We start from the raw sequence: 23,925 nt of genomic DNA, 5'->3' as shown, positions 1-23,925 counted from the left end.
AGTTGTTGACAGTCTCTCCACCATCCTGTGCCCCACCCCGACCACTCCCCTCTTCCTCGATGGCCACTCCACTTCCTCCTCCCGGGTCCCCGCCCCTTCTCGCTCCCTTTAGTTGATTCCTCTCTGGCCTCGCCCCTTCTTAGTGGATTCCATCCTGCCCCCGCCCCCCGCGGCATCTTCAGCGTCCCCTAGCGACGAGGCGGTGGCTCCTAGCAACTGCATCCCGGCTCCCTGACGACGGCGCCACGCAGGGACACGTCAGCGCGCCTGGCCCCGCCCCCGGCGCCCGCTGGTCCCGCCTCCCCGCGCCTCGTTCGCTGCCGCTGTCGCCGCTGCCGCCCGAGACTCGCGCAGAGCAGTTATGGCGGATCCCGCAGCCCCCACGCCCGCAGCTCCCACTCCCGCCCAGGCCCCGGCTCCAGCCCCGGAGGCAGTCCCGGCCCCAGCCGCAGCCCCCGTCCCGGCGCCGGCGCCCGCCTCGGACTCGGCCTCCGGGCCGTCCTCGGACTCCGGCCCAGAAGCCGGCTCGCAGCGCCTGCTGTTTTCTCACGACCTGGTGTCGGGCCGTTACCGTGGCTCCGTGCACTTTGGGCTGGTGCGCCTCATCCACGGCGAGGACTCGGACTCGGAGGGCGAGGAGGAGGGCCGCGGCAGCTCGGGTTGCTCCGAGGCCGGGGGCGCGGGCCACGAGGAGGGCCGGGCCAGCCCGCTGCGCCGCGGCTACGTGCGCGTCCAGTGGTACCCGGAGGGCGTCAAGCAGCATGTGAAGGAGACCAAGGTGCGGCGGGCGGGGGCTGGGCGGCGCGGGCGGCAGGGGGTCGGCGGCCGGGCCGAGGCCAGGGAGGGACGGCGTGCAGGGCCCTGCCCGGAGCGGTGCCACTGCAGTGGCCGAGGCGGGAGGACAGCCCCAGTGGAGGGTACACTCCATGCAAAGTCATTGCAGCAGCCCTGGGCGCACACGCCAGCCGGGCACTGCTGGCCCGGGACCGGGCGGGCCCTGGGCTTCCCGACTTGAGGGGACTTCTAAGCCATGCTATGCTGTGGTGTCGGCCTCGAGATTTAGAGACGTGGACCGACTCCCGTGGGGACTCAGGTTCTGGGGCGCGTTCGGCATTACACCAGTGCGGCGTTTTGCTGACCCCCAAGGAGCTCGGTACTGCATTGTGCATCCAGAAATGAAGGCCGTGCCGGGTCCGTGCAGGGAGGGGTTGTGGGCATTCCAAAACAAAGATAGAGGTGAAAATCCCAGCCGAACCCAAGAAGTTCACTAGCTTACAGGCTGCATTATGGTGAAGCCACCCAGCCTCTTTTTGTTTAACCCTGCTGCCTCATTTTAATTGCTGCAGGGAACTTTGTGAGTAAAATCATTAGCAATCAGAGCCCCGGTATGAATAGTACTTGGTGGGGGGGATTCTGACAGCTGCGACCGGGATTGATGACTCCTAAGTGCATTTGGACTCCTTGAAAAAAATATTCCAGAACCCTGGGTAAAGGGGAGTCACCAATTTGGAAACCTGAAGGGTTTTTCTTGACCTGAAGCTGTTAAGCAGACATCTGACTCCCGTATGGTTTTTGGGGTGATGCTAGTGAGTACAGCAGTTTTACAAAACAAAGAGGCTTGTCATCATAAACCCGAAACCTTGAACCCGGGTTGGTTTGGTGGCTTGTTTTCCAGAATGTGAATTCCTATCAGTAATTGACACACACACACACACACACACACACCCACCCCTGTATCTCACACCCCTTCTTCCTCTCCTACTTCCCCTCCCCTTCAAGAAAACATTTCTAAGCAGGAATCAGGCCTACGCTGTTTTAGGTCCTTGGGAGGTTGAGAGGTCTGATTTCAGGGGAGGGCACTTTGGAAGTTGATCTAGGTTTCTCACACAGTGGGAGACAAAGACTACAGAGGAACGGGGTTTCATGCCAAACTACAAAGGGGGGTCTGTGACAACGGCTTGAGAAGGAAAAAGGCCCCACTCCAGAGAAGAGCCCGTGATCCGTTTCCTAGAGGCAGAAGTGACTGCTGATACCAGCAGGGTCTTTTTGTTGGGGATGCACATACATCCACAGACACAAATCCACACACAGGACCCTGGTTCCCCTCAGAGAAATGTGAATCAGGCAACAGCTCTGAGACTTGGAAGGAAAATTATCAGTCCATTTACAAGAGTATTTGGAAAATATTACTTTTGTGCAACAGAATGCTGGTTAAAAATTACCCAGTATTGTGTCAGGAAAAGAGGGTTATTGCTGTATACTGTGTGACACCAGATGATTGCTGGTGTTTTTCTGTGAGTTTTTAAGAATGTTTTTCACCACCCATCTACTTGAGAGGTTCGTGACTTTTGGAACGCAACTCATTTGACTGCAGCATCCTCTGTGTTGTGGCCTCCTGCCCTAGGACTCAGGGAGGTAGGCCCAGCTCACTTCTGGGAGCCGCCATGTTTATCAGTCGTTGTTCCCGTCCGTCTTGACTTTGGTGGTTAACTTTGTTTACAGTTATGCTCCGTCTGCCTCCTGCGCTATGTGTAATTATACAGAGTTTGACTCGAAATACCTATTTTGGAGTTAAATCGAAAACAACGGCCGGGCGTGGTAGCTCATGCCTGTAATCCCAGCACTTTGGGAGGCCGACGTGGGCGGATCACCTGAGGTCAGGAGTTCGAGACCAGCCTGACCAACATGGAGAAACCCCGTCTCTACTAAAAATACAAAATTAGCAGGGCTTGGTGGCGCATGCCTGTAACCCGAGCTACTTGGGAGGCTGAGGCAGGAGAATTGCTTGAACCAGGGAGGTGGAGGTTGCGGTGAGCTGAGATGGCACCATTGCACTCCAACCTGGGCAACAAGAGTTAAACTCTGTCTGAAAAGAAAAGAAAAAAAAAACAGCAACAACTTTGAGGCACCACTTTGGATAGATTTTGCAGCTGGCCTCCTGTGACTTGCTTTGAATTTGTTGAAGTCCGTTTTGTGGCTCGGTGGTGGTATTTTGTCATTGTAGCATCTGGGTTTAGCAAAAGCCAAGGGACGCGGGAATTCCAAGGAAGTGGTGGAATGGGATGCCCATTTATGGGTGGCAAGATACAGTTCTTTTAGGATTTAGAATAGGTTTGTTTTGGAGGGTGGAGTTTATACCTGATACGTAGCTCTGTTACCATGAGCTATAGATACAGGTGACTGATTAGCTGAATGTCTCCTGGTCTGTTACTGACCACCAAGCAGGGTGGTAGGGTGGGTGCTGGGACCTTGCAGAACTGTGGCTTAGGATGATTTTTCTTCTCACTTCCTGCTCCTTATAAATTCCATCAAGGTGATAGTATGCCGTAAAGGAAAGATCATTAGACCAAGATTGATTAATGTAGTTATGAGATTTGAGAACCCAATTATTGACAAAATAATGTAGTGGCAGATTTTTTTTTTTAAAGTTACTGGTTTGTTTATTATTTTTGAGATGGGGTCTCACTGTTACTCAGGTGGCCTTGAATTCCTGGTCTCACACAATCCTCCTGCCTCAGCCTCCCAGGTAGCTGGGACTACAGTAGTGATGGTTTTGAGAAACTTCTTTTTTATTTATTTATGTTTTTGAGACAGAGTTTCGCTCTTGGTGCCCACACTGGAGTGCAATGGCGCCAGCTCGGCTCACTGCAACCTCTGCCTCCCGGGTTCAAGCAATTCTCCTACCTCAGCCTCCCGAGTAGCTGGGATTACAGGCATATGCCACCACGCCCATCTAATTTTTTGTATTATTAGTAGAGATGGCGTTTCTCCGTGGTGGCCAGTCTGTTCTTGAACTCCCGACCTCAGGTGATCTGCCCGCCTCGGCCTCCCAAAGTGCTGGGATTGCAGGTGTGAGCCACCGCGCCCGTCCGAAACTTATTTTTTTTAATAAGCTGCTACCTATTGAAAAATTTTTTGTGTGAGTTTCTTTTTTAAACAGAGTCTCTCTCTGTCACCCAGGCTGGAGTGCAGTGGCACGATCTCAGCTCATTACAACCTCAACTTCCCGGGTTCAAGTGATTCTTGTGCCTCAGCCTGTCCCATAGCTGGGATTACGGGCATGTGCCATCACACCCGGCTAATTTTTGTATTTTTAGTAGAGACGGCAGTTTACCATTTTGGCCAGGCTGGTCTTGAACTTCTGGCCTCAAGTGATTCACCCGCCTCAGCCTCCCAAAGTGCTGGAATTACAGGCATAAGCTACAGTGCCTCGCCCCTATTGAAATTTTTTAATAGTATCTATTTAATGTGGAGTGTTTCTTAGGGTGTGGTGTATTTTTGTAGTTTTCTCTGTAAATTGGAGGGCAATGAGTAAAGGCTTAATCTTAGTCTCAAGTTTTTAGTGAACAAATTTACAAAGAGATGAAGAGACTGGGCAGCAAGTCATGTCCTTTCCCTGCCGCCTTCATGAAAATAGCGACAGAAACAAAGTAAGTTCTTCCATGAAGCTATGGAATTTATTGTCGTGTTCCTGAGGCTTCCAGCCACCAAAATTAAGCTTCTTAAAGACTCAAAAGGAGCTAGTGGCCAGTGCTTCTTATATGCTCCTTCCTTTCTCCAGTCTTCTGACCTCTTCAGTGAGGTAGCCACTTGAAACTCTGTCCATCTGGTCACGGATCTCCTTAGAGGAGGCTTGCCCCTTCCCCATCACCAGTCATCCTTTGAATAAAATTTTGTAATAAAGCCAAATGCCAGCAGCCACTTAAACCTTCATGAGCACTGGCTAGACGTGGTGGGTCCTTCTGGTCTCCACCTGTCATGGTTGGGCAGAACGGCCCCCTGCGAGGTAAGGGAGCAGGACTGCTGTCTGTCAGTTCAAGTTCAGTCTTCGTTTCGGAGGTAAAGCGTTTACGCTTTAGCTTTCTTGTGCTTTTTCATCTCTTTTGCATTGTCTTTTGTTTTAAGTTGCCATGACATTCAGGGTTTCACCAGGTTTGAGATATAGTGCCTCTAAATTAGGGCTGTCTGTGATCACCCTGCTTTTATGAAGCTGTGTGTGTGAAACATCCCTGATGACAGGTCCCTCAGGAATTGGCTTTGCAGTTTATTTTTGGCTCCTACGCTGGCCAGCATTTCCATGGGGAAAGCTATTTAGGTGTAGCATCATGGCACGTGAAGTTTGTCTCACTTGTCTGGGTGCTGGGCCCATTAAAAGCAATTGTTCTTAGTGATGTAATATGAAGAAGTTACATAAGGTTAACCAAGATGCAGGACTAAGTGAATCTAAATTGCATTTTATTCAGATAGGATCACAGCACTTGTAGACTCTTAACAGCTGTTCTGTGATTTTATTCTTTGTCCCTTGATTTTCCCCCTTCTAGCCCTCAGGCCTCAATGTCCTGATGGTGCTTCTGTCTGGCTGCTGCCTGACTCAAGGGTACTTTCCCCAGATGAAGGGTGTGTGTTTTGTACTGTGATTGGAAGCCAAAACCCTTGGGTGCTCTTCCTGGCTGTCACCTACTCTGAATGACCTTGACCAAGTCACTGCCTCATTTTCTCTCTCTGCAATGAAATAAGAGGTCTATCTTCCTAACCCCTGATATGAGCCTGCACAGATGGAATAACCAGAAGTGTAGCTGGGTCAAGCCTAGGATGGCCACTTGGTTATTAGCAGACAGCATTCTGATGTCTGTCAGAGAGAACCAGCTCTGCACCTTCAGAAGATCACTTCCATGAGAAAGAGGATGATGCTGCACCAAAGAGGCACCTTGGGAAGCAAAAGGTGCACGAGGCGGGTTGTGGGGGAGGGGTTTGTTTCAGGGGCATAGGAATTCCTAATGGCTCGTGTTGCTAATGACCACATGGATTATAGGTTTGACTTTATTAAACCTCTTCTAGAAATACTCATGAACTTCCTACCTCTGTTACTTTATAAGAAATTCAGTAATGCACATTTAAAGTAACCCCGGCCATCCTCCAGGAGGGGGATGGAATGTATCTGTATATATGTATGTATGTATGTATGTATGTTTCCAGAGTCTGAAAGGTCTATTTTGAAATTCCCAAGACTGGTAATGAGATTATAAATTACAAAGATGATAGAGTATTGCTTTATATTTTAAGGTAATAAGAGCAGTCATGATACAGGATACTGTTACTGTGTGCCAGGCACTCTTAATGCTTCAGATGTTTTACTTAATGCTCACGACAACCCTGTGGTGCTATTATTAGCCCCATATTCCAGAGAAGGAAGCTGAGGAACAGAGAGGTTAAGTAAATTGCCCAGTGTCACACTTCTAAGTGGAGGAATTGGAATACAAATTGAACTAAATGTACTTTGTTGTCATCTGAGAATACTTAAGTTCAAGATTCAGAGATCATTACTATACGTGACCGAGTGCCCTAATCCAGCATGAATCACAAGCCCTGTGGTGGGCACTAATCATCCCCTCTTTAAACAGTTGAAAGTCTTAGTGTAATAGGAGGTACTGCAAGTGAGGAAGGGAGGACGGCGCAGGCTGTTGGGATGGGTGGAAGTTGTGCCAGTGGGCAGGCAGGAGGGAGGGAGATGATGGGTAGGGAGCAGGATGGGAGGAACACTGCATTCGCACTGGCGGTGTGCTTCTGCAGATTCCACTCTTTTCATTCCCTCACCCCTCAGTCATTCTCAAAATAACTGTCAAAAACACATTGCATTTCTAGAGAACCTTTGACTGCCCCTCAATGTTGAATGAAGCAACCTCTGTAGTCTGATTCATTCCAACACTGAACTACAGTTCAGTTTTATTCCCCAACTCCACCTCCTAGAGCAAAACAAGTGTGCAGACACTCCACGTAACTGGCGTTTCTGTGTTGTCTCAGAAATGGTCAGCATTAGGAGCTCCAACTTGACCTCCTGTCCGCTCTGCTGCTGTCATCCTCCGGCTGGGAATGCTGAGTCATGAGACAGGTTCAGGAAGGATTCCTTGGAGAGGCTGAGTTCAGCCTCAATTTCTGTTTCTGTTCCCTTCAGTTTCCATGTGTTTTTGCTTTAGGACATTAGAGGCCTCTTTGCACCTTCCCCATCTCTACTTCACTTTTATCCCTGTTTCTCTCTGTTTGGTTGGTTGGTTTGTTTGTTTGTTTTTTTCATTTTCCTGTTATACTAAGAGGAACTTTTTCTCTTTTTTACTACTTAACCCACCATTGGGCCCCATGGAATCCAGTGGAACCTGTTCGAGGCCAGCACTTTTTAAAAGGGTGCAATTGTCGTGTGTAACATGAATTGCCAGCACAACAGTCCTGGGCACGTGATCAGTGTCAGCTGCCCCTGGTGGTCGGTCCCCTCAGAGTTGGAGTCAGGGTGGTTTTCTATGACATGTGGGTTTTCACCCAGGAGGATGTGATCTGTGCTGCTATTCTGATGGAAGCTTTTGGAGTTTCCTTGCCCAAGGCTTAGCCTGCTTCTGGATGGCGATGGGGAGTTGCTGATTTAAAATGACAATCAAAAGGGGGAAAGTTACAATCGGGAACATCTATAATGTGCTTTCCAGTTTACAAGAGGCTATCACTTATCTCACTCAATAGGATCTCGGTATTTTTAACTGTAGCTCCTTCCTGAGGCTCCACTTGCCCATGAATGGGTGCCAGTCCTGGAGAAGGTCATGGTCTAAATGCTGCCCATCCACATTTGCAGCTCTTACTGAGCAGGAGTGCCCGTTCGGAATTGCTTCAGCTTCTGACATTCCAGCCAGCCGTGGGGGGACTCTGTCAGGAGCCACTTGACGTGCGCAGTTACAGCCAGGGAAGAGCAAAATGCTTATTGGAATTTGTTGTAGTTGAGAATAAAATTGAATTGTGTTACTGGATAACCCTCTGGATTTATCTACTCCAAGTTATTTGCCCTTGTTTCATTCGTTAGCTGTACTCTGTGGTTGAAGATTTAATGTCCTTCAACCCAGGCCGACTGTATTGAATGGATCCTTGGGTCAGCTTTGTCCAGGTCACCCCTAGACACAGGTAGGCTGTGTTCTCCTGAAGCAGTATTGTGAAAAGCACATTTTTATGGTTTAAACATTGCAGTCAATTGACATACCACTCAGAAGTATTCAGTGGGCAATAAGGATTGGAATGGATGTTCTTTTTGGGTTTAATCTTGTTCTTTGGTTGGGGGATTTTGAGTTGGTTTGCATTTTTAGAGAGGCCACAGCAATATTTAATATTCTGCAGCTAAGTCAAAGGAGTAAGACATTTTTCAGGTCACTTTTGGTTTAAATTGATAGCATAACTATACCTGGGAAACAGTCTGACTATGATAATTGAAAGTAAAAAAAAAAATTAAGACACTGAGTCATGCTTGGAAGAAGAAAAAAAAAGGCAGTCAGTCCTACCCAACAATGAGATGAATATTCCCAGCTAGCACTGACAGAGAGATTTCCTGCAGGCACCCTTAAAAAGAGAGGCCTTCATTTGCATCCTGCAAGAGAGCTGGTCTTTTCACACTCAGCAGCTCCGATGATGTTCTTCCTCCTCCTTTTAATTCTGGTCCTTTTTGTGGGAGCTCCCTCTGGAAGAGGGCAGTTGAAGATAGATACGTTGACCGGCAGATTCAGCGGACTGTGTGTGTGGTCACCCCTAGTGCAGGTGGGAAGTGTAGACACACAAATACGTCTCCAGGGACTCTGGGAGCATCAGGGCTTGACATATGCAGTGCTGAAAGCATCCCGGTATTCATGTGCTCTGACTGTTTTATTACTTAAGAGATTCTGAGGGCCCTGAAGGTTGATGACATCATCTTCAAGCCAAGGAAGAAATCATCTCTCTGGTCCCCCAGTGTGCTCTTGGGTCATCCCAGCACTGTACTGGGGGAAATGGATGTCTGCCTCCATTTCCTCATGACCTGCTCTCGCCTTCAGTCATTTTCTGTCTGACCTCTCACACCACTGAGTGTGACGGCTCCCCTGAAGGTCACAAATGGCTAGTGAATTTCTGATCACTGCATTTGCTGACATTTTCTCAGTCCTTGTCCTCGTTTTGATCCATCAGCCTTATGCTCTGTCACCCAGGCTGAAATGCAGTGGCGTGATCACACCTTACTGCAGCCTCCACCTCCTGGGCTCAAGCAGTGCAGTGCTCCCACCTCGGCCTCCTGTGCAGCTGGAACTACACACTCGGCTTTTAAAAATGTTTTTGTAGAAACAGGGTCTCACTGTGATATTGGCCAGGCTGGTCTCGAACTCCTGACCCCAAGTGATCCTCCCACCTCAGCTTCCCAAAGTGTTGGGATTACAGGTGTGAGCCACGGTGCCTAGCCGACCACACCCTCTTTTTTTTGTTTTGTTTTGTTTTGTTTTGTTTTGTTTGTGAGATGGAGTCTCACTCTGTCCCCCAGGCTGGAGTGCAGTGGTGCAACCTTGGCTCACTGCAGCCTCTGCCTTCTGGGTTCTAGCGATTCTCCTGCCTCAGCCTCCCAAGTAGCTGGGATTACAGGCTCCCGCCACCACATCCAGCTAATATTTGTCTTTTTAGCAGAGACGGAGTTTCACCATATTGGTCAGGCTGGTCTCGAACTGCTGACCTCAGGTGATCCATCTGCCTCAGCCTCCCAAAGTGCTGGGATTACAGGCGTGAGCTACCGCACGCGGCCGACCATGCCCTCTTAACGGTATTTCCTTCCTTGGGGTTCTATTATACCAGACTATACCAAATGTTTCTCTTTTTTGCCTTTTGTCTTCTTCCTCTTACCTGTAGATGTGCAGCTTTTCCAAAGACCTCTTTTTTCTTCATCTCTTCCTCCCCAGTTTTTTGGAGTGACCTCCCTGCCTGTAGCTGCATCTGGTACCTGTATTTAGGTGACTTCCACATTGACATCACATGCCCAGCTGCTTACTTGATAGCTCCATTGTGCCATATAGACTTTGTGGGTGTAAAATCTTGGGGTTGTGACTGCCCTTCCCATCCCCAAGTCTGTGGACTTAAAAAAAAAATGTTCTGACCGGGCGTGGTGGCTCACATCTGTAATCCCAGCACTTTGGGAGGCCGAGGTGGGTGGATCACTTGAGGTCAGGAGTTCGAGACCAGCCTGGCCAACATGGTGAAACCCTGTCTCTACTAAATATACAAAAATTAGCCATGCATGGTGGTGGGTGCCTGTGATCCCAGCTACTCGGAAGGCTGAGGCAGGAGAATTGCTTGAACCCAGGAGGCAGAGGTTGCAGTGAGCCGAGATCATGCCCCAGCACTCCAGCCTGGGCGACAGAGCGAGACTCTTTCCCGAGGAAAAAATATACGTATATATTCCCCAACTTTTTTTGTTTTTGGTTCTGAACCCAAGACCCAACTTTTTAATAGGAAAAAATATTGACGATACCAAAATGTTGAAAGCCAGTAATTGCTAACTCCCAAACATTATGAGTCAGCAGTTGTTAACATCCTGCCATATTTGCCTTATCTGTATGCTTATGTAAATATACTTCCTCCTGAGTTATGTATGGTACTAACTCCTGCTAAGTTAGTGGCAGACATGATAGCACTTCACCCCTAAATACCTAAGCTTGAATCTTCTAAAAATTAGAGCATTTGGGGTCATTTTTAATTTGCCTTCTTTGGCCCTCATTTTAACTTGTCATCAGTTCTTTGAGAGGCCTCTTGCATCCTGTGCCTGCATTTCCCTTTCACAAACCTGGCTTGCTCTCTGCTTGCCTCATGCCTGCACTGTGTAGCCTTCTCCCTGGTCTCCCTGCCTCTAGTTCCTCCTTCCACCAGTGAACAGTGCTGCCGCCAACTGACCTCCAAAGGGCTGACCTCCCAAGTGATCGCCTGGATTGTGTCAGGACCTAGCCTCTGATCATGCCTTGGTTGTCATTCAGGGCCCCTCATCTACACTTCCTGCTCTATCTCCTGCCTCTTCAGTTGATTCCAGCCAATCTGACTGCTTTTCCCCAACTCACTTGTGCTGTTCCCTTCCTCTCATGCCCCATGGCACACCCACATTCTCTCCTGGATGGGAAGCTCCTTGAGAAACAGACAGCAAATCCTAAAGCTTGTGTGCTGTCACGCACATGCAGATTCCTGGGAAACATCTTCATGAATGACCAAAGTTTGCTCCCTCCCACTTACTACAAATAGTATTCTTAGTCTTCTTCCAGATGCCCTGTGGTCTGTGCTGGAGCTGTATGGGCCCCTTACTAGACCACTCCGTCTCCCACCCCTCGTACTAGGTGTGTTGACCATGTACAGTAATTTATTGCCCAAGTTGGGTTCTTTTGAGAGTACTATGAATAATTACTCCAGGACTGGGACATACGGGCATCCTAATACTAGGAAGAACAGATTAATCAGAATACACCATATTGTAGTTACTACTTTGGCAACTTCCATCGCAGGCTCCCCAGGCAGACTACATGCATTGTGGACTAGGCTAGAGCTAGCTAGAGCTGGTGTCACCTGTGGTCGAAATGAAGCTGCTTCTGGCTGCATTTCCCCTATAAGAACCCCACCGAAAGCACTTGACAAATGGCAGATTCCACACACGTGGGTTTCCTGAATGGTTATCAGCACCCAGTCCTCACCTTAGGAGGATGGCTAAGTATGAACGAGGCTCTCTATTGGAAAAAGAATGCCCCACCCGACTGCAAATGAACCAGGAACTCAGCTTAGGCTATGCACTCTGCCTGCACCAAGACCCTTGGGGGTGGGGCCTGGAGTTGCAGTGGCTATGCCAGGCCTATTACTTTGAAGGAGTCAGGAACCATCTATTGAAAGTAGATATAACCACCCCTGTTTATCAGTGGAGGGGGAGGGGGACGTGAAGAGAGCATGAATAAATGGATTCTAGTCCAGCACTTTTCCAAGGTGAATGCCGCATGCCATCACCTAGGGTCTCCTAATGCACATTGTCCTAATTCCATTGGGCTGAAGAATCTGCGTGTCTAACAAACTCCCAGTGACATTGACGCTGCTGGCTGGGACTGTCCTTTGAATTGCACTGCTATGGGCCCTTCCAAACCTCGTTGATGTCAATGGGTTCGGTTTTAGTACGTCTTTGGTTTGAGGCCTTTTCTCTCCCCTCTGCTTATTCTTCTAGTGCCAGTGTTAACGAACCGGGAATTGTCCAAAGGTGGGCTGCAGGAGAGGCAGGAAAGGGATGAGGCGGCCTCACCATCCACCGGTGCTTTAGTGTTAGAAAGGCTTGCCTCTTCCTCCCTCCCCATTGCCTGCTGGTGGTTATTATTAATGCACTGTGTTGCTAAGAAGTTTCATTTGATTTCATTGCATTTTAGGATGCAGATATGATAGTAGTTGTGAGTATAACACACCCAATCCAAGAGGAGAATGATTATTCAGCATTTTAATGAAATTGCTGTCTTTTATCCAGCCAGTGTCAATGGATTCCTGCTGTGAGCCAGGCAATGTTAACTCACACTTTACCTGTGTCATCTCATTTCCCCTAAAGTGGCCAGTGCCCCATTTTAGAGAAGGAAAGACTGAAACCCAGAGAAAGCTTATAAGTCACCAAGGCCACATAGCAAGTGAGATGCCAACCCAAATTCAAACTTAGGTCAGTTTGTGCTGCCCGAGTGCAAGTTCTCTTCACTGACTATACATGGGTGCCCCCTGCACTGTGCTGGGTGCTGTGGGGAGAGAGACACCCACACACAGGCCCTGCCCTCTAAATAAGGAGCCAGCAAAACTTTCTGTAAAGGGCCAGATGATAAATGTCCTAGTGTTGCGGGCTATACTGTCTCCTTCACAACGACCCAGCTTTGCCATTGTAGCACAAGAGCATTCAGAGGCAGTGAGCAAATGAATGGGCATGGCCATCTTCCAGGAAAATTTTAAGAAACAGGCAGTAGGCTGGACATGACCTGCAGGCTGTAGTTTTCCCACCTCTGATCTAGAAGGATCCTGAAAAACAGAGATATAATGTGAGCCACAGCTGAAAAAAGTAAATAGAGGCCAGGCATGGTGGCTCACGCCTATAATCCCAACACTTTGGGAGGCCACGCCAGGCGGATCACTTGAGGCCAGGAGTTCGAGACCAGCCTGGGCAACATGGTGAAACCCCATCTCTTCAAAAAGTACAGAAATTATCTGAGTGTGGCAGCTTACGCCTGTAGTCCCAACTACTCAGGAGGCTGAGGTGAGAGGATCGCTTGAGTCCTGGAGGTCGAGGCAGCAGTGGGCCGTGATCGTGCCACCCATTGCCCTTAAGCCTGGGCAACAGAGCAAGACCCTGTCTCAAAATAAAAAAAAGAAAGAGACAGATTAAATTAATTTTAATATGTTTTACTTAACCCAATGTATTCAAAATATTATATCAACATATAACTCATATGAGAAGTACTAATGAGAGACTGTGCATTCTTTTTACCATAGTGTCTACTGGATTGGGTAGCACTGCTTCAGAGACTTAGATAGGAGAGGGAACCATCGCTCTGATCTCCTACTCAGCTTTTTTCCCTCATAGCACCTAGCATTACCTGAGATTATACTACTTCATGTCCTTACAGTAAGTAGTAAGCATAGAAGCATCTCTGTCACTGCTGTATCGTCAGTGACTGGCCCAAAGTAGGTGCTAGGAGAGATTTGTTTAGTGAGCACTTGGGAAATGGCAGATTGCACACATGCGAATGAGTGGAATTAGTGAGTGAATGACTGTTGCACATAAGGGAGCGAGAGCCTAGTTCCACATGCAGGACACAGTTGAGATGCTGAAGGATGTGGTGGGGAGCATTAGGAGATGCTGTCATGGAGGTGCCTTTTGAGTTCACTCTTGAAAGATAAGAGCTTGGAATAGCAGCAGTGGAGGGCAGGGCGTCCTGGGCGGGAATTCCAGTGCGCATAAAGGCAAGAGAGGCAGGAAGTTCACTTCAGTGGTTTCAGACTTAGGCCTCAGAACTCCTTTAACTTAAAAATTATTGAGGATCCCAATAATTTTTTAGCTTTGTGAGCTTTATTTATATGGGTTGTTTCTATTAACATCTACCATTTAAGAAAACAAACTTAAAAACCGAGAATACCTGGGCATACATTCTATTAGCCATCAGAGCAGTGACGTCATCACACATCATGTAGCCTCTGGAAAATTCCACTGCAGACTTTGGAGAGGATGAGAGGGAAAAAGGCAAATAACGTCTTGGTCTTGTTATAGAAAATTTTTGACTTTGGACCTCCTGAAAGGGTTTCAGGGATCCCTGGGCCATATTTTGAGCTAGAGGTGGGGTAGGAGAAGTCAGGTCAGAGAGTGCTGGCAGGCGAGGCTGGACAGGACTGTAAATAATGATAACAGCAAAGGTTTGTTGGCACCTGCCGCGTTCTAGGCACAGTCACTGGAGAACCCCGTGAAGTAGGTGTTCTCACTTCACAGATGAGGAGAGGTTAAGGCAGTGAGCAGAAAGGCTTGGGCTAAAGCCGGGCAATGCCTCCACACCACGCCGTCAGCTGCCCCTGGAAAGGCCACTGGTGTCATGCTTGCTGTGTGCGTGCAGGTCTTTGGATGACTGACTCAGGAGTTGGGATTTGTTTTTTACATAAAGAGGACTTACATCAGAGTTTACAATGGGTGATTTGGCGGCAGTTTACAAGGTGGAATGTGGGGAGCTAGGAAGCCTGGAGGCCAGTTAGGAGGATTTTATGGGGCAGATGAGTTGTGTCCTCTGTGCCCTCGGTGTGCATGGCGTCACCTATGCACGCATGGCGTGGAGTGCTAGAGGTGCTGACTTCTCACACAAAATGACCCATAAGTGCGAACAAACATCTTCGTTGCGTATTCAGTGGAAGAAGCAGTGATCTGTTCCAGTGCAAGAGGAAACACTGGTTATGTTGATCTTACTGATGGATTTAAGGGATTTTTCAAGGATAATTTTAATGATGTTCAATTTGACTTACTACCTAACCCCCCAGTAAAATCTGAAATCTATCGAACCTAAGAGAACTAAGAGTAGTGAGGTAGAGAGAAAGGTGAGGTGGTTGGAGAAGGTTTCTCAGATGGGGTGCAAAGGTGTGAAGGATGTTTGAGGAATAACAGGTAAAGCATGTGTTTCACAGTCTTGCACGTACAGCTGAGCCGGGGTGCATTGGAGGAGGTGGGAGACAGAGCAGGAGTAGGGACATTAGTGTGCCAGGGCTTGAGGTAATCAGAAGAGCGACGGGGAGCCTTTAAGTTTTTCTTTTTTAATTGTAGTAAAATATGCATAACAAAATTTACCATTTTAACCATTTTTAAATAAACGGTTCAGTGGCATTAAGTACATTCCCATTGTTGTGCAACCATCCCCACCATCCACCCCCAGAACTTTTTCATCATTCCCCACTGAAACTCTGTCTGAATTAAATAATAACTCCTCAAACCATTAAGTTTTATAGCTTTTAGAAAAACCTTTTCTAAAAGCAGTGGATGTAGACATGTGGTCACCTACCAAAAGGCAGTAAGAAGAGGGAAGCATGGCAGAGACTCAAGCTTCTCATGAGCATGGCCAGGTGGCTGGTCCTGCCAGTAATAGCAGTGTGGACAGAAGAGTGTGGAGGGAGATTCCGTTTTGAACACATTGCGAATTAGATGCCTGGAAGCATCTGGGCAACGAGAGACACCTCCCTTCGAAGCGTGTATTTAGCCTGTCCCCCATCTTCCTTTAATTCTTATTGCTGTCCTATTTCATGCCCTCATAATTGCAGTTTCTAAACAAACATTTTTTAGATTTATAGAACAGTTTCAAATATCATACAGAAAGTCGTCATATCCCCTTCACCCAGTTTTCCCTAATGTTCACATCTTACATATCATGATATATATTTGTCGAAAGTAAAAAAATTAACATTGAGCCAGGCACAGTGGCACGTGCCTGTAATCCAAGCTACTCAGGAGGTTGAGGCCGGAGGGAGGATCGCTTGGGTCCAGGAGTTCGAGGCCAGCCTGGGCAATGTGGTGAGACCGCATCTCACAAAAAAGATATTAACATCAGCCACGTACTATTATCTAAACCGTACACTTTTACTTGGATTAGTTTTCTCTTCCAGGATCCAGTCCAGGACACTACATTGCATTTAACATAATTGCCTTTTTTTTTTTTTTTTTTTTTTTTTGAGACGGAATCTCGCTCTGTCTCCCAGGCTGGAGTGCAATGGCATGATCTTGGCTCACTGCAAACTCCGCCTCCCAGGTTCATGCCATTCTCCTGCCTCAGCCTCCTGAGTAGCTGGGACTACAGGTGCCTGCCACCACGCCCGGCTAATTTTTTGTATTTTTAGTAGAGATGGGGTTTCACCGTGTTAGCCAGGATGGTCTCAATCTCCTCACCTCATGATCTGCCTGCCTTGGCTTCCCAAAGTGCTGGGATTACCGGAGTGAGCCACTGTGCCCGGCTGCCTTTTTTTTTTTTTTAAAGGTGGAGTCTCACTTTGTTGCCCAGGCTGGAGTACAGTGGTGCGATCTCAGCTCACTGCAACATCTACCTCCTAGGTTCAGGCAATTCTCCTGCCTCAGCCTCCTGAGTAGCTAGGATTATGGGCGCCCACCACCATGCCAGCTAATTGTTTTTTGTTTTTTGTTTTTTGTTTTTTGTTTTGCATTTTTAGTAGAAATGGTTTCACCATGTTGGCCAGGCTGGTCTGGAACTCCTGACCTCAAGTGATCTGCCCACCTTGACCTCCCAAAGGCATGAGCCACTGCACCCAGCCTAGCATAATTGCCTTTTAAATGTTGAAATAAATGCTCCTCGTTGATCTTTCACTAATCCCCACTTTATACTCTGTCCTAAGAGGAGTTACCTTTTTTGAATTTTGTTGAGAAGGAGGGTGCTGGTCAGTGGCTTTTGATGTCAGGGCAAGGGGTCAAGTAGGATGCTTTGTAAAGAAAGGCAGTTTGGGAGTTGTGAGGAACCTTGGATAGCACTTTTGAGTAGAGAGGTGGTGGCTGGACACCAGAGCAGCAGTAGGTGAGGGACAGTGTGCAGGGCAGGGGCCTGGAGGCATTGTCTAGGCTCTCAGGGATTCAGGGTCCAGCAAGGAGGGAAAGTCCCAGGTTTAATAGTCTGTTCTTCAATCTCTGACAATCCAGCACCAAAGAAAAATTGCTGGAGTCATTCTCTTATTTGCCTTAGATTTATAGCTTTATTCCTGATTGGTCTATTAAGTTATTTATATACTTAATACAAAAGTGCAGGGACATAGGAAAGGTGGGTAAAAAAACGTCACCCATGATTGTACCACTCAGGGATAACTTCTCTGTATTATTTCAGTGGTTGGCTGTTCTAGTCTTCTATTTTTTATTTGTTAATTAATTAATTTATTTATTTATTTTTGAGATGGAGTTTTGCTCTTGTTGCCCAGGCTGGAGTGCAATGGCACTATCTCGGCTCACTGTAACCTCCGCCTCTTGGGTTCAAGCAATTCTCCTGCCTCAGCCTCCTGAGTAGCTGGGATTACAGGTGCACACCGCCATGCCTGGCTAATGTTTTGTATTTTAGTAGAGACAGGCTTTCGCCATGTTGCCCAGGTTGGTCTCGAACTCCTGAGCTCAGGTGATCCACCCGCCCGGCCTCCCAAAGTGCTAGGATTACAGGCGTGAGCCACTGCACCGGGCCTAACGATGAAGAGAATTTGATGTGACATCTGCAGGATCCCCAGCTAGTCAGCAGCATCTAGAGGGCTAGAACTCTGGCCAGCTGACTGGGCCTTTTGCTAACTGTTTTCTGTCCTCTCTGTGCCGGGGTGTCCCTGAGCTTTGCAGGACAGGCTGGTCTGTTGTGCCTTCAGCTCAGGGAATGTGGCTCCCGAGCATAGGGCCGGACTGAGAGGCGTTAGGTGAGCCATAGAAGGCCTCAGACACAGGGCTTAGAGAGGGCATGTACACCTGTGATTGCTTAGTGTCCATGACTAGAAAAGACAGAATCTTGTAGAGTTACTGGGGATTCCATGAGATCACCTTTGAGAGGGCTCAGCACAGCACCTGACCAGTGGTCACTGCTGCTGGGGGATAGTTTAGCTCTGCCTCTGTTTCCCTATTGTTTGGAAGCCCATGCAGTAAACATGGGGGGAATATTGCGAATTAGCTTGTCTGCCTCATAAGGCCGACTTGAAAACTAAATCTTAATCTTTGTGTGTGTGTGTGTGTGTGTGTGTGTATCTATCTATATATTTAAACAGATAATATATGCAAATATCACAACATTCAAAAGGTTTAAACAAATATGTAGTGAAATGTTTGTCTCCCTCCTACCATTTCCATTCTCCAGGGATAGCCACTGTGACCAAATTCTATGTGTGTGAGTATACCTTTTTTATATTTTAGCTTTTTACATAAATAGTAGCTTTCTGTACAACTGCTTTGTATTTGGCAGGTCAGAGCTTTGGATTCAGACAAACCTGGATCTGGATCCTGACCTTCCCGTTTGCTTCGTGGTGACTCACAGCTGGCTTGGTGTATCTCATCCCTTAGTGCCTTGCCAGGTGCGTCACCTCCCCTTTCCTCATTGTTGTCCTTTGTGCCAGGCTGTTGGGCTGAATCCAGCCTAGTGTGCCACTGCAGGGAGAGCCCAGCTCTGCCATTTTGGGGATAGTGTAGGAATCCATGATCTCTGGGTGGGCGCGCCCGAGCCCCTCTATTAGGGCAGGGTTTTCTCAGTAGCCAGAGGTACCACCGATGGAGGTAGAAGGACTATAACAGAGGTATTTGACCCAAAAGACCTTTGTGAGGGCAGAGACAAAGTTTTGTTTTGTTTTTTTTAAAAAACAAAAAAAACTTAAGTGAAAAAGCATTTCCAGAACATCCCAGGTGCCTTTCGACTTCACTCCTGACCTTTGTCGTGTCGGAATTGCTTAGTTTGTGTTAGTAGCGTGGGACTACTCTGAGCTCCTTGCAGAAGCCAAGGCAAGACTCTAAAAGGACCCTCCACAACCCAAAAGCAAACCATATAATGTGGGTTCTGTTGGCTTTCCCCAGGACAAGGAGTCACCCTAATTCATGCTTGGAATCCTTTTTTCTTCATGTGATTCCTGTAAGACATGGTAACACAGTTCATGGCAGGACTATTGGCGTGTCCTTTACAGTCTCCAGGAAGACAAATGTGCCCTGTGATTTCCAGGGTAGGACTGTGTTTCCTACACGTTGGGATTTCCTTCCTCTCCGTTTCTCCCATAGACCCTTGTCCCTCACACTTTCCTTTTCTGTGCTAGGAACATCAGAATAGGAAGGAGTTTTCAGCCACCGTGTGCTCATTGCAGGTGGGGTCTTCATCTGAACCTCTGAGATAGGACTATGTGCTGGGTTTCCATGTATGTCTAGGTCTATAGTGGTAGGACTGGAAGGGATCCTCGGGGTCATTTCGCTGGAGCCCCTTATTTTATAGTTGGGCCCAGAGAGGCTAAGTGGTTAAGTAAGATTGATGGAAGCCACAGACAAAGAAAACAGACTTCTTCTTAGGAAAGAAAAGTCCATAGGAGGACACTTGTCTAATTTCTAAGAGTAGAAGATGTTAGGAGGGCTAGTTTTTGTCTTCTGGTGAGTATAGTTTGAGACAAGTTCTGGTATTTGACTTGAAAAATAGAATTGATAACACAGGATTTACAGGAAACTCTGTAACTGGGCCTGTAGGCGTGCACCGCCATGCCTGGCTAATTTTCATTTCTTTTAAAGTTTTTTGTAGAGTCACCATCTCACTATGTTGCCCAGGCTGGTCTCAAACTCCTGTCCTCAAGCGATCCTCCTACCTTGGCCTCCCAAAGTGCTGGGATTACAGGCCACCGCACTGGCCGAAACCCCATCTCTCTCTCTTTTTTTTTTTTTTTTCTGAGATGGAGTCTCGCTCTGTCACCCAGGCTGGAATGCAGTGGCGCGATACTCACTCCGCCTCCTGGGTTCAAGCGATCGAGACCCCATCTCCTAAAAAAAAAAAAAAAAAAAGGTTTATTGAGACAATTCACATACCATAAAATTCACCCTTTTAAAGTGTGCAGTTCAAGTGGTTTTTAGTACACTCAAGCAGTTGTACAGTCATCACCGCTATCTAATTTTAGAACATTTTCATCACCCTAAAAAGAAACCTCATACCCATTAGTAGTCATACCATATTTCCCTGCACCCCTCCCAACTCCTGGAAGCCATGTTCTGTCTCTGTGGGTTTGCCTATTTTGGACATTTCATATAAATGGAATCATAGTAGATGTGGCTGGCCTTTGTGACTGATTTATTTTATTTAACATGATGTTTTTGAGGTTCATCCATGTTGTAGCATGTATCAGTGCTTCATTTGTTTTTATTGTTGAATAACATTCTATCATATGGATAGATCACATTTTGTGTATCCATTCATTAGTTGATGGACATTTGTTGTTGTTTCATTTTCACCTTTTGGCTATTCTGAATAATGCTGCTGTGAGCATTCAAGTCCACGTTTTTGTGTGAACGCATATTTTCAATTCTCTTGGGTATTATACCCAGGAGACGAGTTGTTGGGTCGTATGGTAGGTAAATCTATGTTTAGCATTTTGAGCAACTGCCAAACTGCTTTCTGAAGCGACTGCACCATTTTACATACCCACTAGCAATGTTGGTGGGTTCCAGTTTCTCTGCATGCTCACCAGTGCTTGTGACTGTCACTTTGTTTATAGCCATTCTAGTGGGCATGCATGGGTATTGCATTGTGATTTGGCGTGCATTCCTGGTGATGAGTGATGCTGAGCATCTTTTCATGTGCTTATTGGCCATGTGTATATCTTCTTTGGATAAATGTTTATTCAGATAAGCCCTGTGCTTATTTTTGAACTGAGTTTTCTGTTGGTCTGCTTATTACACCCTGAATTTGGATCTTCCCTCTCTCCCATGGAGTCTGGCAGGTGGGCCACCTCTTGTGGCAGGTGTCTGTCGGTGTCATTGGGGTCTGTGCTAGCCATTTTGCATTATGTTGGGATTTAACCCCCTTTCCTATTTAAGTATGCTTAAGACCCTTAGAAACTGAAAGGGCTTTAAGTCCTAAGTCTTTCCAGGAACAGAGTTGTAATTGTTTTAAATCTGGGGCTCCACAAGCATCCTAGGATGAGAAAGGGGTTGCTAAATAGGTTTTCTTGGACAGTGGGCAAGCTTTCAAATATTTACCAGTCACATGTACCGTGGCATGCTGGGTATAAGTCTTTCTAAGGCGGAGACCATACAATCTATTTCTTTTGAGTCTCTCTCATAGTACAATTGTAGTACTTCTTATGCAGTGGGATGATGAAATATTTGTTGATTGACAGGAACGTACTTTGATAACTGAGTCCTCTCCGTAGCAGTTTGACGGGTCTAAGACATGGTTATGCCGAAATGTGTGCGAGAGTGTCTGGTGTGTGCGCCTGGCGATAGGGGCCTTGAGTTTCCAAAGGCTCTTGGCTGCTGCTGCCTCACAGATTCTCCATGCTGTGTGGCTGTCTGCTGAGGGGCACATGTGCTGCTATTTATGTTTGGTGACTTTCTCAGTGATTGTTTTTAGTTTAGCCTTTTAAGAATCTAATCTAATTTTGTGAGTGTGTAAAGTGTTGATTTATCCATGCCTGCTGCGTGACACTGACAGTGAGTGTCTTCCACCCTGAGTCTGGATCACTTCTGTCGTGGTTGGATCACAGCAATCCATGGGACTTAAAATTTCTTTAACGTTTGAAAGAAAAAGCCATTTGTAGGAGCGGATGTGTGGCTCTTTCAAGTGTCTGGGGGAGTTTCTAATGGAGCTATTCTTTTTAAAATTTTTTATTCTTAATTTTACTTTTTCATAGAGATGGAGTCTTGGCCTTGTTGCCCAGGCTGGTCCCAAACTCCTGGTTTCAAGCAGTCCTCCCACCTAGGCTTCCCAACTCCTGGGAATACAGGTGTGAGCCACAGTGTCTGGCCCTAATAGTTATTCTTTCTTTTCCCTACCCACTATTTCACATCTCAGAATAGCAACACAAGGAGAGTCCATCAAAATGAATTGGTGAGTAGGTGAATGTCTGAACTAAGGATAGCTAATTTTTGAATTCGTGATTTCCTGGGTTTTGTTGACTTTTTTTTGAGACAGTGTGCCCTGTCGCCCAGGCTGGAGTGCAGTGGTGCAATCTCAGCTCACTGCAACCTCCGCCTCCCAGATTCAAGCAATTCTCCTGCCTCAGCCTCCCAAGTAGCTAGAATTACAGGCGTGCGCCGCCACGCCCAGCTAATTTTTTTTTGTATTTTTAGTAGAGGCGGGATTTCACCATTTTGGCCAGGCTGCTCTTGAGCTCCTGACTGCAAGTGATCTACCCGCCTCAGCCTCCCAAAGTGCTGGGATTACAGGCATGAGCCACTGTGCCCGGCTTTTGTTGACTTATTACTTCTCCTTCATCTTCAGATCTAGTTGTATATAAGTACTTTGCAAAACAAAGATTAAAAACCTCTGGTTGCCTCTTTTCTGGCTGGAACCATGGAGGGTGTCGAAGAGAAGCAGCAGCTTCCTGTTGTGCCAGAAACCCTCAGGAAAAAGCAAAGGAATTTCACAGAACTAAAGATCAAGCGCCTGAGAAAGAAGTTTGCCCAAAAGATGCTTCAAAAGGCAGGGAGGAAACTTATGCATGAAGAAGCGAAGCACTATCACAGGGAACCTACGCAGATGTACAGAACTGAAATTTGAAAGTCTAGGATGGCAAGAAAAGCTGGCAACTTCTTTGTGCCTGTAGAACCCGAATTGGCATTTGTCATCAGAGTCAGAGGTATCAGTGGTGTGAGCCCAAAGGGCCAAAAGATGTTGCAGCTTCTTTGCCTTTGTCAGATCTTTAATGGAACCTTTGTGAAGTTCAGCAAACCTTCAGTTAACATGCTGAGGATTGTAGAACCATGTATTACAAGGGGGAACCCAAATCTGAAATCAGTAAATGAACTAATCTACAAGCATGGCTATGGCAAAATCAATAAGAAGCGAATTGCTTTGACAGATAACACTTTGATTGATCAGTCTCATGGTAAATATGGCATCATCTGCATGGAGGATCTGATTCATGAGCTCTATACTGTTGGAAAATGCTTCAGAGAAGCAAACAACTTCCTGTGGCCCTTCAAGTTATCCTCTCCACAAAGTGGAATGAAGAAAAAGACCACCCATTTTGTAGAAGGTGGAGCTGCTGCCAACAGGGAGGGCCAGATCCACAGGCTTCTTAGAAGAATGAACTGCGGTGTCTACCATGATTATTTTTCTCATCTGGTCAGTTAATAAATAGTATCTGCTCTCAAATTGAAAAAAAAAAAAAACAACTTCGGTTAGCATACTTTAGGTAAACACGGTAAATTGAACATATTCATTTAAATCTACTTCTCCTAGAAACTCTGCTAAAATAACAGCAAAATAATTGTTTTTAAATGTATAAACCCACAAAGACACAGAATGGGAGAGAAAACAATAACAGACAAAAGATCTCCAATTTCTAGAAGGTGGAAGGTGAACAGAAGACTGGGCAGAGCAGAGGCTGAAATGTTGGTACCTGTGGAAAAACACCAAGGAAAAGCACTTTAGAAAGCATCAGGAATTGGAGGCACCTGGTGGCACTCAAGGTGGGAATAAGGTTTGGGCCTAAAAGCAGAGGGATTATGATTAGTTGACAGTCTGTATAGGGAGGAATTAAACTTCCCAAGTCATGTCTTTGAATTCTGCAAACCAGAAAATACTCAATCCCCTTTGCTGGTGAGTGAGAGAGCAGAGGCTTATGCACCAGATTGAGGTACCTTGGGCAGAGCAAGGGGCAGGGTATTGCTGGACTGAAAGAGGGATTCATGATTGTCTGCACACTAAAAGAGCAAATCCCAGCCATGCCCCTGCCTGCTCTTGCAGTGCTGAGGCCAGGCATGAGGCATGGCATTGGATTCCAGTCTGGAAAAAATGAGCATGTCAGCAACAAGACCTGCCATTGCCAGTATGTAGTGGCTCCTCACAGTAGTGGCCAGCTTTCTACTCCATCTAATGTGGTCCTCACCTATCCAGAGCCTTGCTCATGTTCACAAGGTTTCCATCATCTTTTTATCGCCTCAACTTT

At 46.9% G+C, this 23,925-nt stretch overlaps 1 protein-coding gene and 1 pseudogene across 4 annotated transcripts in view; both read left to right on the top strand.

Moving 5' to 3' along the window:
- The first annotated feature begins 301 nt into the window (after window positions 1–301).
- UBE2O (ubiquitin conjugating enzyme E2 O) overlaps window positions 302–23,925 on the top strand; it is a 63,464-nt gene continuing 39,840 nt past the window's right edge. For all 4 annotated transcript variants that reach the window (XM_063655891.1, XM_054456137.2, XM_054456136.2 and 1 more), the window contains exon 1: window positions 302–778. In XM_063655891.1, coding sequence (XP_063511961.1) covers window positions 362–778 — 417 coding nt within the window. In that variant the 5' untranslated portion in view covers window positions 302–361. The remainder of the gene's footprint in view (window positions 779–23,925) is intronic.
- LOC129016830 (large ribosomal subunit protein uL30-like) lies at window positions 22,247–23,684 on the top strand (annotated as a pseudogene).

The sequence above is a fragment of the Pongo pygmaeus genome, chromosome 19 (assembly GCF_028885625.2).
Source record: "Pongo pygmaeus isolate AG05252 chromosome 19, NHGRI_mPonPyg2-v2.0_pri, whole genome shotgun sequence".
NCBI lineage: Eukaryota > Metazoa > Chordata > Mammalia > Primates > Hominidae > Pongo > Pongo pygmaeus.
Note: the sequence above shows the minus strand (reverse complement) of the source record. Positions and strands in the feature narration are given on the sequence as shown.